At 40.4% G+C, this 15229-nt stretch overlaps 1 protein-coding gene across 1 annotated transcript; it reads right to left on the bottom strand.

The window, feature by feature from the left end:
• Positions 1-28: 28 nt before the first annotated feature.
• On the bottom strand, positions 29-7022 carry TTC32 (tetratricopeptide repeat domain 32). Its single transcript, XM_060787237.2, has 3 exons — positions 6748-7022; positions 4029-4195; positions 29-1940 (listed from the first exon to the last, which is right to left on the bottom strand). Exons 1-3 carry the CDS (start codon positions 6882-6884, stop codon positions 1813-1815), a joined length of 432 nt encoding a protein of 143 aa, XP_060643220.2. The 5' UTR covers positions 6885-7022; the 3' UTR covers positions 29-1812.
• Positions 7023-15229: the final 8207 nt, after the last annotated feature.

Consider the following 15229-nt stretch of genomic DNA (forward strand, 5'->3'; position numbering starts at 1 on the left):
ACATAAGAAATCTACTTATTTCTAGAAGTATTATTACATTCCTCTTTATTCACTCATTGGTACAACAACATGGAAAGTCTTTTTGAGTCTGCAAATAAAATTTCTGTGACCATCCATATCTGCCATTTTACAACACCAATATTATTTTACTCCCTTCTCAATCAAGACAAAGTTCAGAAAACTAAGTTTGTTGTATCTTCTCCCATGAGAACGCAACCCACCCACAAAATAAAGCAAAGCCATTCATAATGCAACGAAGCACTCTGGCTAGACAGCTATAATAAAATTACTAAACAAATATAATCTCATAGAGTGATATAATGGGGGGAAAGATCAAATAGGGCATGATATATTCCAACCGAACAAATGACAAGGATTTGTGCTTGTGTGTGAAATGCAGAAAACCACCTGCTTTATTGACTAGTGTTTCAGCTTTACTGCTAGGAAATCTGTGGAAAGTCCTGCAACATACTCATGTCTGAAATAATCCCAGCCAAGGGATTGTCTGCCAGCCTTCCATACTAAACAACTGCTGCCAAAAATATTGGGTCATCCCCAAAACTGAAAAGTACTGCCAATTTTGTTTTCATATATCCAATAATCTAATGGCTGGACAGTCTTATGAAGCTGTAATCTTCACACTGACCTACCAAAATTTTTGAAAAAAACTTTCTCCAGACAATTGTCTGCCTCTGACATTTGGCAGGTTCATTTCAGATGGGAATTATTTACTCTCCTCTGCCCTTTCCCTATTACTTAGTTTTATGCACCAGTTACCTTCAGTTTCACATGGAAGAGCAGATGTTCCTTGGTAGCTGCATTTGCTTAGTTGAGGAGACACATTTTGGGCTGAATTTTCCCTATCCCTGTTCTAATATTATGACAATGAAGGAGCATGTAACCTGAAAGTATATCTTACAATTATGAATACCCTCTTCTACAAACTACAAACTAAATTTCATATTCATGTATATGCTTGTGCTGGAAAACTCTTTACAGTCTGGACTTTGGTCATCTGTCCAATATTGTGGACCAGATATTGTGAGTTAAGTATCACAATAAATACTGGTCTTTATGGTAATATAAAGTTATCTGAGACATAGTTTTCCTTGTGGTTAATGCAGTACTAAAATCTCTGTTTTGAGTAGTTCTTTGACATTCTCTAATAATTAAGTATGTCTTAAACCTGTATTTTCCAACATGTATAAAACTTCCAAAGTTCAGATAATTTCCTGTTACTTAGACCTGTAGACAAGCAAAGGTTCACATGATCCAAGTTCTGGAAGCCACCCTGAGTCCCCCGGAAGAGAGGGCAGGTTAGAAATCATATATCTATATCTATAAAAGGTATCAGAGATAGAATGATGGTTCAGCCACTGATAGACTCTAGTCAGAATAACACATAAATATATAAATGTATCTTGGCTGGATGATGATGTTAAGGCCAAAAGCACTGATGCGCTTCATATAAAACCTTTTTCAAAAAGACAAGATATCTGGCTCAATCTTTCATTTCTTTTCTTTTTCTTTTTCTTTTGCAGCAATTAAAATGTTCATGTTGGGTAACAAACAACTTTATGGATTTCACTAACTCACTATTAGCATTTTTTAGCTTCATTCAACTTAAAACATTTAATATAAAACAATGAGTAAAATTTGTGAAGGTCCATATGGTTTTACAAAGTCCACAATAAGAACAAGCAATGTCTCAAAAATCTTCTGAGGTTTTGAGGAATTGGGTAAGGAAAATTGTATCTTTGTTTTGCCAGGAAATCCAATTCCCAGTTTAAAAAAATCAGCACTAGTAGAGTTTTAGTAGTTCCTTTTTATTTTTTCTTCTTTATCATGAATAGTCTGTTTTAAACTCAAAGCAGCATCTTCAAAGTTGGGATTTAGATCTAAAACCTTCTTGAAATCCCTCAGTGCTTCATCAAAGAATCCTGTCCCAAAAAAGAAGAGAAAAAGATGTTTGTCTTAATGTACATAGAAGAATAGTGAATGATATGTACTTTCTTCTGTAATGTCTTTTTGCATTGTAATCTTACATTCACTTAGTAGGGAACAAGCACAATTAAAAAGACCAAAATTTACTTTTTGATATAGGAGTTTTGAGTATACCAGCATTTCTCAACCTGTGGGTCTCCAGGTGTTTTGGCCTACAACTCCCAGAAATCCCAGCCAGTTTACCAGCTGTTAGGATTTCTGGGAATTGAGGGCCAAAATATCCGGGGACCCATGGGATGAGAACCACAGATATATAGTATTTTTTCATCCTTTCACCCAATTTTGAAAGGAAGTAGGCAATTCAGAGAATATTGGCTGCCCTACACCTTTCAGGACTGAACACCTAAATAAATAGCATGCTACCACACACAGGAGATTTGGAGGGGGAAAATAATATATGAAATGTCCATCACGCGTATGGAGAAAAAAAATGATGGTTTACAATAAAGAATTTTAGAAGAGAGCTTCCTCAACACTCCCAGTATATATACTCACAGTGTATAGTCAGGGGAGCATCAGACTAGGTTTATAGAGCATCTACTTATAGGTTTATAGAGCATGTCACATAGAACAAAGAAACCTCAAAAATTAGCTTCAAGCTATTTAGAAAAGTTTACTATAAAGGTCTAAGGCACTAGATCCCATTGGATGCAGTCAGCCCTGGTTAGCATTTGGATGGGGGACTGCCAATGAATATCAGGTAAGGTAGGCTATATTTCAGGAAGGAACATCCCGACTATTCGTTACCTAATGAAATACTATCAAATTCATGAAGTCACCCTATCTCAACAGGTGGCATTAGGGGACGCAAGACCCAATAAAGAAAGATACCCTTGTAAACTGAAACTTTAAAAGCCACTCTTAGAGAGTAACCTGTCTGAACTTAAATAACTAGCATATATATCCAGCATTGCCCAGGTGTCAGAGGAGTCACCGCCCTCCTGCTTCCTCCCTTCTCCAGCTCTGAGAAGGCCTATCTGACTCTGTGACAACACTCTGACAACTCTCTTTGGCTCAGGCTGTTTTTGTGACTTGTTCTTTTCTTCCTTCTTTTCCTTCATACACATTTTCCCTCTCTCTGTCCTTCTTTCTTTTCTCTTGTCCTTGCTTTCACGCATACCCTTCTCCCCTTTTTCTTTCTCTTCCCTTCATTTCTTTCTCTTCCCTTGTCTCCCTTCCTCCCTTCTTTCTTTCCTTTCTTTTCAAGGGGCTGCAGTAGCACAGCGGGTTAAACCACTAGCTGCAGGAAAGCTGCTGACCGGTTGGCCATTTGAAGCCACTAGTTGGGGTGAGCTCCTGACTGTCAGCCCTAGCTTCTGCTTACCTAGCATTTCGAAAGCATGCAATATGAGATCAATAGGTATCAGTGGGAAGGTAAAAGGGCGCTCTATGCAAATATGCAGACATGCCGGCAACACAATAGGAGAGGTCTATGGACAACAGGCTTCTCGGCATGGAAAAATGGAACAATGGCCGAAGTTGAGCATGGCCTCCGGACGCCAGAGATTGAAAAAAGGGGAAGGTCTTTACCTTTGTCTGTATTGTATGTTGTTGTTCATTGTTGTGTAAAAAGAGATTTAATCGTTGCCTCATTTGTGTATTTCAATCTGCTCTGAGTCCCTCCGGGATATAAAGTGGAATATAAATAAAGTGTATTCCCTTCTTTATCTTTCTTTCCTCCCCTCCTCTCATATTTCCCCCTTTCCTTTTTATTTCATCCGTTCCTCTTCTTTCCCCCTCCTTCCTTCCTTCCCTTCATACATGTGTCACCTAACAGCAGCCAAGGCACTTCATTCCCTTTCTTTCCTAACGACAACACAGAGAGTCACTTAACCTAGCCACAGCCAAACAATTGTTTCTTCTCTTTTCCTCAGTTCTGGGCACAAATGGGGTGTTTGTTTAGTACAACCCCTTCAATGGTTTTAAACAGGATAGTGAAGGGTAGTGTGCCAAGTTTGGTCCAGATTTGTCAAGGCATGGAGGAGCAACCACAATTTACATATCCAATAGAAATACTTCCATACCTAGCCTATACAATATTAATCCTCTGTTATAATATGGGACTTCAAAATCAGGTTGGGCTTCTATAGCGGCTGTATAATCATCCATTGCTTCATAGAAGTCAACTCTCAAGTACTTTATCTGCCCCCTGTTGTTAAGTGCTGTTGCGAGATCGTGGCAGGAGCTCTTGCTAAAGAAAAAGAAGAGAGGAGACAGTTAAATACATTACTTTATCTTAATACACAGTTTTGTTGGATAAGATACATTCAAGCCGAGAATGACTGAATTCCTGGATGTAGAATCTGTGAATATGGAGGGCAATTGCTAGGGCTAAGTTGCATCTGTCTAGCCACAACTGCCCACCTATCCTATATTTGGAAATGCCAACCTTCTTCAAGCCTTCTCTAGTAATGTTTATCCATTATCCTGTTGCTTAATGTTTCCTGTGAGTATGTTCTGGTATGCAGCTTCCTTTACTCTATGGTTCCTGAGAAGTGATAAAAGAGGCTGCAGATACACTACAGACAGACTAGTACATACCTCAGATCGCACACTGGCTTGCTGTTTTGCTGTAAGAGATGCCCTGACTGGATGACACCGAGAATTATCTCAAACATATCTGAAACTGGACTGATAAGTTTTGTACCTGTGTATGCTGAATACATGAAAGTTGTGGGTAAACCAAATATGTTATTTTTTATCAAAGTCTACTTTGTTTTTGTCTCTTGACTGCATGATATAAAACACTTTGTTTTATGGGAAAGTATATATATTTAAGGAGCCCCTGGTGGTGCAGTGGGTTAAAGCACTGAGCTGCTGAGCTTGTTGACCGAAAGGTTGCAAGTTCGATTTCGGGGAGCGGCGTGAACTTCCACTGTCAGCCCCAGCTTCTGCCAACCTGGCCGTTCGAAAACATGCAAATGTGAGATCAATAGGTTCCGCTCCAGCGGGAAGGTAACGGCGCTCCATGCAGTCATGCCGGCTACATGACCTTGGAGGTGTCTATAGACAACGCCGGCTCTTCGGCTTAGAAATGGAGATGAGCACTACCTCCCAGAGTCGGACAAGACTGGACTTAATGTCAAGGGAAAACCTTTACCTTTATATAGCCACCGAAAGACACTAAAGCTCTACTGTTTTTATGCACTAGCAAATCTCTGTTTTGCTAACAGAGTTATTCAATCTAACAACTGAAGCCATTGCCTGGAATTATTATATATGGTTGTATACTACAAGAGAAGGTTCTACTCTAAAGGGTTTTTGGCTCTTCCTGAAAGATCATGCTTTTCTTTAAAAGTTTGCTGTTTTTCAAAAGGTAATAAATAAACATCAGTATAGATCTCCTTTCTAGGCATTATACTGAAATCATAGCAACAAGTGCCATCTGTGATGTATGTCTCCCTTTTGTTTTTGCATCACCAATGCATAGAATCCTAGAGTTGGAAGCGACCTCATGGGCCATCCAGTCCAATCCCCTGCCAAGAAGCAGGAAAATGGCATTCAAAGCACCACCGACAAATGGCCATCCAACCTCTGCTTAAAAGCCTCCAAAGAAGGAGCCTCCACCACACCACAGCAGAGAGTTCCACTTCTGAATAGCTCTCACAGTCAGGAAGTTCTTCCTAATGTTCAGGTGGAATCTCCTTTCCTGTAGTTTGAAGGCATTGCTCCACGTCCTAATCTCCAGGGCAGCAGGAAACAAGCCTGCTCCCTCCTCCCTATGACTGACTTCCTCTCACATATTTATGCATTTTTTAAACTATTTATGTACCTTTTTCCTTTGATTGATAAAATCATTAATTATATATTCTGATAGATAGGCCCACCAAGTTTCTAAATCCCATTTTGTATCATCTCTCAAGTATATAGTCAAAAAGAACAAGACTGGTTCAGGAAATGGTCTGTGCTAATTGACAAAATAGACGGAGACAACAGATATAGCATTTTGAACCTGGCTTTAAACCGATGCAATGACATCATTTAGAATTGCTGTTCCAGGGCAATGGGGGAGAGTGGGGGTGATGAATGATACATAATTAAGGAATGTATAAAATGTCATTTAAGGAATATTTACTTTTGGAATAATGTATACTGAAGTAATTCCTGTATGGCAAAAGTTTGTTAACTGTTGGGATGTATCGCAGTGAGTTAAACCCAGCAGGATTGAAGATCGACAGGTCGCAGGTTCAAATCCAGGGAGAGGTGGATGAGCTTTCTCTATCAGCTCCAGCTCCTCATGCGGGGACATGAGAGAAGGCTCCCACAAGGATGATAAAAACATCAAAAATCATCTGGGTGTCCCCTGGGCAACATCCTTGCAGACGGCCAATTCTCTCATACCAGAAGCAACTTGCAGTTTCTCAAATCGCTCCTGACACGACAAATAAAATAAAATTTATAACTATTTAAAAAAACATCTTTATACATGGCCCTCATCATGTCTCCTCTCAGCCTTCTCTTCTTCAGGCTAAACATGCCCAGCTCTTTAAGCCGCTCCTCATAGGGCTTGTTCTCCAGACCCTTGATCTTTGTAGTCGCTCTCCTCTGGACACATTCCAGCTTGCACAAGATTCATTCAAAAGGAAAGCTTACAAAAGCTACTTCTGACAGTCTAAGAAATATAACTATATATTTTTTAAAAACCCATCTTAATTTCTTTCATCACCCCCCCCCCTCCAGAGTCCGACTCCGCTATTTGGTTTCAACCAAACAACCCCCACTCCTCCCAACACATGGACTCGCCTTCTTCCAGCGCATGCGCAATGGTCGATATAGCGGCTGTAGAGCTCTTCTGCTTTCTCAAAGTGCTGTTCCTGGAAATCTGTCTCCGCCGCAGACAGCAAGTCTGGCGTTGCTTCAGCCGCTATATCTGGATCCATTGTGGGCTTTTTAAAATGCTGTTTGGAGGCAGAAAGAGGAGACAATCCAGCAGCAGAGCCCAAACCTCCAACCGGGTACCAAGATTTCCCGCTTCCTCGTATGTGACGTCATGTAAACGCCCCGCCCACAACTAATTAAATAGAATAGCCAGCCTGTTTTCAACTTCCGGGTTCTAAATACGCATGCGCATTGCAAGAGCGTGGTGTGCGTACCCTGTCCCTTTAATTGCCATGGCCATGGAATGATCAGATTTGTAATTGGAGAGGCACCAGCAGGGAGCAGATAAGACCTTGTAAAACTACAATTCCCATGGCTCCATAGCATTCAGCCCATGGCAATTTAAAGGGGTGTCAAACTGCATTAATTCTACAGTGTTGATGCAGCTTCTGTGCTTGACTTCCCTGCAAAATCATAGAATCCTAGAGTTGGAAGAGACCTCATGGGCCATCCAGTCCAACCCCCTCTAAGAAGCAGGAAAATTGCATTCAAAGCACCCCCGACAGATGACTATCCAGCCTCTGTTTAAAAGCCTCCAAAGAAGGAGCCTTCGCCACACTCTGGGGCAGAGAGTTCCACTGCTGAACAGCTCTCAGAGTCAGAAGTTCTTCCTAATGTACAGGTGGAATCTCCTTTCCTGTAGGTTGAAGGCATTGCTCCGCATTCTAGTCTCCAGGGCAGCAGAACACAAGCATGCTCCCTCCTCCCTATAACTTCCTCCCATGGTATTTATCATGTCTCCTCTCAGCCTTCTCTTCTTCAGGCTGAACATGTAGAGCTCTTTAAGCCGCTCCTCGTAGGGCTTGTTCTCCATACCCTTGATCATTTTAGTCACTTTCCTCTGGACACATTCCAGCTTGTCAGTATCTCTCTTGAATTGTGGTGCCCAGAATTGGACACAATATTCCAGGTGTGGTCTGACCAAGGCACAATAGAGGAGTAGCATGACTTCCCTGAATCTAGACACTATGCTCCTATTGATGCAGGCCAAAATCCCATTGGCTTTTTTTTGCCGCCACATCACATTGTTCGCTAGTGTTCTTCTTGTCCACAAGGACCCCAATATCTTTTTCACACGTACTGCTCTCGAGCTATGCGCCCCTCATTCTGTATCTTGTGTATATTGGAAACTGCACTTCATCACACTAGAGAAAAAAATCCACTTAAAATCCAGTTTCTGCCTCCTTCAGAATTCTGGGATTTGTAGTTTAGTGAGGCTGTTAAAGGCCCCTCCCTAAACTACAAATCCTAGAATTCTACAGGAGGCAGAAACTAGATTTTAAGTGGATTTTTTTCTCTAGTGTAATGATTTTCTGAAAAAGATAATTGAGGCCTCTTCCGCACAGCTGAATAAAATCACACATTATCTGCTTTGAACTGGAATATAAAGCAGTGTGGACTCAAATATCCCAGTTCAAAGCAGGTATTGTGGGATTTTCTGCCTTGATATTCTGAGATATAGGGCTGTGTGTAGAAGGGCCCTTAGGATAATACTTCAGGGTTGACGGATTAGTACAGTATTATTATTATTATTATTATTATTATTATTATGTGTATTTATAGCTTGCCTTCTCTCTCCATACAGACTGAAAGCAGCTCAAAATTACAAGTATTACAATGCATCTTAAAATATACAATATACAAATATTAAAACAGTATTAAATATCATTAATATTAAAAACACTTCAAGTTAAAATTGGATACAAAGCCACATCACCCTGACTTAAATACATTATTCTCGTACTAATAATTCTAATAATGTTATTAATGAAACTACATGAAACATAATGTAAAAGATAATCACAAAACCCTGCTAGTGTGCAACATATACATTCTTAGTTAATGTATCATCAAGATTAATTTAGCTGTATTTCACTGGGATGCTAGTCATGGTCCAGATCCCATCAATTTCAATGAGAGCTTGGTACAACTAAAGTCCCATCTACACTGCCATATAATGCAGTTTCAAATCGCATTATATGGCAGTATAGATGGGGCCTTACAAAGCCATGGAGTATGTACCCACTCAGGTCAAATGTCAGTGCAAACAATGCACATTATCTGTTTTGAAGTGGATTATATGAGTCTACACTGCCATATAGGGGCCCACTGATGGCGTGGCAGGTTAAACTGCTGAGCTGCTGAACTTGCTAACTGAAAGGTTGGCAGTTTTAATCTGGGGAGCGAGGTGAGCTCCCACTGTGAGCCCCAGCTCCTACCAATCTATCACTTCGAAAACATGCAAATGTTAGGAGATCAAGCTGCTGAACTTGCTAACTGAAAGGTTGGCAGTTTTAATCCGGGGAGCGAGGTGAGCTCCCACTGTGAGCCCCAGCTCCTACCAATCTATCAGTTCGAAAACATGCAAATGTTAGGAGATCAATAGGTACCTCTTCTGTGGGAAGGTAATGGCACTCCATGCAGTCATGCTGGCCACATGACCTTGGAGGCATCTATGGACAACGCCGGCTCTTGAGCTTAGAAATGGAGATGAGCACACCCCCCCCCCCCCCCGAGTCGGACTCAACCTGACTTAATGTCCTTTACTTTTTTTTCTTTTTTTTTTTTACACAGTGATATGACCCAGTTCAAAGCAAATAATCTGGATTTTATATGGCAATGCAGAAGGGGCCTCAGAGAATGCTTAAGTTCATAGGACTTATTTCCAGGGTAAAAACAAACGCAGGTTGAGTCTGTATCCATTTGAGTAAAAGGGATGTGATACATTACAACTTGAGTGATTTTACAGTGAATTTCTCAGCTAAAAATAGTGACATGAATTCAACAAGACTCTTGGGCATTTGACACAGCCTGAGTTCAGTCCTGTTAACACTGGAGTTATTGTGCTATTAATTTCAATGCAGTTTTAAAATAAATTCATAGCCCCATGGAGAAAAGACGGACACACATTTTGGAGGAAGATGCCTCCGCCAGTAATTAGTCTCTCTCATTTGTCCTCCATCCTTTGAGTGCTGAGCCAAAGAAGCCTCAAATGCACTTTGAGCTATAATGGAAAGCACAGTTTGTGAGTCTAAAAAATATCCAAAACAGACATGTACATTACTCTGAAAATAGATTCATTTGTGAGCTGTTGGGAAAGTCAGCATGGCTTCACAGTATCTCCTCAAAGGAACATTGGTTTGCCTTCTCTAACATTTTCATGCAAAATAAAAATAAAAAAGAAATAAAATGTGTGGATTTACTGTGGCTGTCACATATTTCCTCTCATGCATAGACCATTACACAAATGGTTATGGGAGTAATTGAGATTTAGGTCAAATTGTTGCAATACCCCACACAAGTACAGATATGTGAGAGGGACAGTATTAATGTCCAGGGTGGGAGAAAGAACTCTTTGTCTGCTGGAAGTAGGTGTGAATGTATCAACTGGCCACCTTTCCCAGTCTGGACATTCCACAGATATATAAACCCCATTTTCCTACTTTTCAACACACCTCACAACCTCTGAGGATACCTGCCATAGATGCAGGTGAAACATCAGGAGAGAATGCTTCTGGAACATGGCTATACAGCTTGAAAAACTTACAGCAAACCAAATATGAAGTACTTTGGCCACATAATGAGAAGACAGGATACATTGAAGAAGATAATGATGCTGAGGAAAATGGAAGGAAAAAGGAAGAGGGGAAGACCAAGGGCAAAATGGATGGATATTGTCCTTGAAGTGACTGACTCAACCTTGAAGGAGTTGGAATGGCAACAGCCAACAGGAAGTTCTGGGGATTACAAAGAATCAGAATCGACTAAATGAATAAGCAACAGAAAAGTGAAATATATTGCAGCTAAATTACTGTGTTTTATGAAACAGCAGCAGAAATGGAACAAAAAACTATGAAGGTATGTGGTTGATAAATGGTTGATTTATCACAGAAGATTTAATGGAATTTGGTAGCCTGCTTCTTTATTACACTATATGTTTCCACCTAAGAGACATGGTCATCCACTGGCTCACTAGCCAGCAACCTTAAGGCGTACTTGTCTGCTTGGCCAACCCCAACTGCATAAATCTCAGTTCCAGAAATTGGAGAACTGGAAGTCACTACTTCTCTCTCAGCCTGAGGACAACTGTTTGTCACAATTGTCTCCATCTTGATCATTGTGGGAAGTGTCTATGGTGCCTGCTTCATTAGTGAAAGCATCATCCATGGCAACCTGGATAGCCAGGCCTATCATAGTACCCACAGTTAATGGGCTGATATAGGACAATCTGCTTCATGGAAGCTCTGTCAGTTATGTCTAAACATTAAACTTAACCTTGACTGTATTAGCATAATATATCACTGCCGCCCAGGTTGGTTTTCTCTCTACATCAATCATTTTGGTCAAAGAGGTTTTCACTCCTTCAAACATCTCTAATCGGATACTGTAGGAGCTGTCTGTTATAAATAGCTATCGCACAATGAAATTAAAGGCCTTCCCCAGTACACACCACAAAACAACACGCCCATACCTCCACACCCCAACCACCACCACACAGCCCCCAATGCCACACCAATACAAATCTTCAACATAGCCACAACTCTAGGATAAAAGCTATATTTTGTTTTTGTCATTCTGTACTGTCTGCCAGATGGCAATAATTAAAAGAAAAGAATAGAATATGCTGGTTGAGGTGGATCCCCAATAATGCTCTGAGCTTTCTTAAGGCTACGGGACCAATAAAGTTTTTCCAAAGAGGGGAGAGGGCAACCAATGGTTCTCTGTGCAGAAGTGGTGAGCTTTTGGAGCGCCTTTCCATCTGCCTTGGTGCAGTTACCAAACCATGTACAGATGCACGTTGGGACACTCTCTATAGTACAGCGGTAGAAAGTCACCAGCAGTTTTTCATTCAGTTGTTGGTTCCTTAGAAGTCTCAGGTGGTACAGTCTCTGTTGGGCCCTCTTAATCAACCCTGCCATATGGGTGCTCCAAGTCAGATCCTCCTTAACAGTGACACCCAGGAACTTAAAACTGGCTACCTGTTCCACTTGGTCTCCATTTATGACCAAGGGCTGAATTTCCGGTCTGTTCTTCTGGTCTGGTCTTATTGGTGTTAAGAATCAGATTATTGTTCCTGCACTATGGGACAATAATGTTTCTGGACTTTGTGGGGATAAGTGAAGTTATGGATAATACAAACCCTATTCTCAATGAGATCAGTAATTGAATTACTGAACAGAGTGTAGCTCATACAGGATAATAAACAAGTGAAAATCTGTATATTGGTTCCACAAGTAATACAGCAATACAGATCCAGTTTACTCAGAATTAAATTAGTGTTCAGTGGATTCTTCTCAAGTAAATGGGTAGGGGATAACAGCCAGGATTTATATTATGTTATTTTTTTAAAAAGTAAGGCTCCTACAACTTAAGAGTTGTAGGCTGCATTTGTTCCACCAAAGATGTTATTTGGCGGTGATCTGAAGTCCAGGTTTCTTTGAGTGTGGTAACCAGCAAATGTATAATGGATCTCCAGAACTTGGGTAAGGAGTCAGGAAAAGTAAAAACCAAGGGATCTCAATAGGCAGAGTGTTTTAGCTGCTTTGGTTTGAAGCAAAAGTTTATTCCCCACAGTTCCCCATACTGTTTTTCCTTTCAAAGAAGATTTTCAAGAAGCTCCTGACCATTAAAAGCAAGTAGAGTGACAGTGGAGAAAGTCACCAGTTGTTTCCACCATTTCCCCAATCCTCTGTGTCTTCATTTGAAACACCAAGTGCTCTGAGAAACCTTCTCAGTAATCACACTGTTAGGAAAATAACCTCACAAGAAGAAATATAAGCTTAACAATATGCAGTACAGAAATTGTACTTCATATAATGATAAATTACCCTAACCAAATTCAACTTACCAAGGATATTACCTGCAGTGAACACAGACCACAAAAGCAAAGCAGTGTCCATAATAAACAAAAAAACAGGATTGGAAGGGGGAAATGACTCCTGATGAACATCAAATTATAAGTAATAAAGAACTGGACAAACAAAATAGTTAAAATATCTTTGCATATATTGTACATTCAACTAAATCTAATATGCAGTTGGCCTAAAGTAGCCAGCCAACTGAAAGGTTTAAAAGGATAGCTTCATCAAGTTCTCATACATCCTGAATAAAGGTAATTCAAGTTTTGAGTGCATTACTGTGTAGAGAATGGTCACAAACTTGCACACGTTGTTCTCAACACAGTGCCAGAAAGGAAAAGGCCAGGTGTTGGCTAGTCTACATAGAACATCCTCATATAAACTCCTATTCAAAATCTTGATATGCCAAGTTCACAGAGCCTAAAAGTACATGTCAGTGGTATCAACAGAGCTGAAATCTGGCAGCTTCCTGAAAATATAATTCAGTTTTGTTACTGCAGCTGTAATAGGCACAAGAGAACAAACGGCTATTGAAGAAGACTGAGCATAGAGGGCTATTTGTCATCTTCATAACTGACTTCATTGAAGCAAGGAAGTGTAGCATACCCCACAGAGCATATCTCCCTCAGAGACTGAATTTTCAGGACGAAAATCAGTATGCCTCATAATAGTCCTCAATGTGACCTCATTGCAGGTGGAGCAGCAGCTTTCATTTGGTGCAAATCCATCCAGCAGCCCTTGCTATAGTATTGTCTTCTTCGAAACATCCCCCACCATTATGAATCTATTCATTTCCAAAAAAGCATGCAATTGTCAAAGGCACGCCAAAACAGAGGGCATAAAAACGGCATACCCCTTTGCCCTTAGTCAGGTTATCAGGGCCTGATTACCAGCGGATCACGATCACCAGATCCTTTTCTGATGTGGGACCTAGTGGTGAAGGGAAAAGATGGAGCATATTTCCACATCTTCTCGAGTTATTTTACAAGTTTTCCGATGTCTTTTATCATCAACATTTGATATGTCTTTAAGTAACTGGTTAACAGTGAATGGGATCAGGTTGTTATCTTGTCTGAACTTTTAGGGCTAAGAATGAATTCACATATTGTTTTTTTGTGTTGCTATTGCAATCTCATTGCCAAAACTCAACAAATAGCTCTCACACATGTTCACAAGGGGGACCATGCTTTGGCAACTGCTTCAGATGCCTAACCACCTTAAGATGTGTTCACCTTGATCAAAGGTGTTCCCTCAGTGCCAATAAGAGACCCTGGTGTAAGTTGCTCTACTACCTTCTTCACTGTTAAACCTGTTTTTTTACAGCACTTTGTTTCATTATACTTCACATTCTTATCCTTGCGCTACTTGTTTTTTGTAATAAACCTTATTTAGGTTGGTGGGCTCCATTTAATTCTTTACTTGCATCTTCATGCAAACAGAGAACTAAATATAACCTGAATTCCATGATCTTTTGAGCATTAATTATAGCAGTCACTGAGAAAGAAAGATGACGTATACAAGGGAAAAGGAGGAAGAAAGGAAAAAGAAGAAAGAACAGAAAGAAGGAAGAGAAGGAGGGGAGAAAAAATAAAAAGGGAAGGGAGGAAGAGAAAGGGAAAAAGTATGATGGGAGAGAAGGAAAGGCGGAGAAAGAAGGGAGGAGAAAGGAGGGAGTGGGTAAGGCGTATGAGGGAAAGCAAGGGAAGAAGAAAAGAGGTGTATGAGGGAAATTAGAAACGAAAGAAAGAGCCACAAAGAATCTGCCCACCGTTGCCAGAATGTTACCATGGAGATATTGTGAGGTAGGCCTTCCCAGAGCTGGAGAAAGAAAGGAAGAAGATGGGCAGAATCCTTTCCGACATCCGGCAATACCAGTTACATATGCTAGTATGTCACTACAACTTCCAGTAGCTCCAGAAAGAACATAGAAGAGTAAGAAACGCTGACACTTTCAGTCATCTGGAGAGCTGAACAAGTCCCACCTAGAAACTGAAAAGACTGCCAAACTGGAATTCCAGATATACTCTACTGGAAAAAAATATATGCACGATTAACCTTCCAGGTTAAAAAAAAGAATGAACTCCCTTTTTTAGGTGCTTCCTTAGGTACTGAATCCTGGACTCCAATTTAGAAACCAAGCTTCTCTTGGTACTTTTTGATAGAATTATGACATGAGGAAAGCATGAGCTAAGCATTACTAGCCTCCATGGAAGTTGTTTCATCCAAGAACTATGAAGTTGTTTCAGCCCTTCAGCTCAGAGACAAAGAAATTGCACTCTGTTCCTGACATATGGCTCCCAGGATACCATCCCAAGGGACATCACACTGTAGTCTTAATTCTAAGCACATTTCTGATTATCGAAATCACTTTGCACTCTTTTGGTCCAAAGGGAAATCTAAGGCAATCGCAAGCCTGATTTAAAATGAAATCAGTCTATTATGGCTAGATACAATCCAATCACAATCCAATCTAACCCATGCCTTCAAGT

Source organism: Anolis sagrei, chromosome 1 (genome assembly GCF_037176765.1).
Source record: "Anolis sagrei isolate rAnoSag1 chromosome 1, rAnoSag1.mat, whole genome shotgun sequence".
NCBI classification, from domain to species: Eukaryota; Metazoa; Chordata; class Lepidosauria; order Squamata; family Dactyloidae; genus Anolis; species Anolis sagrei.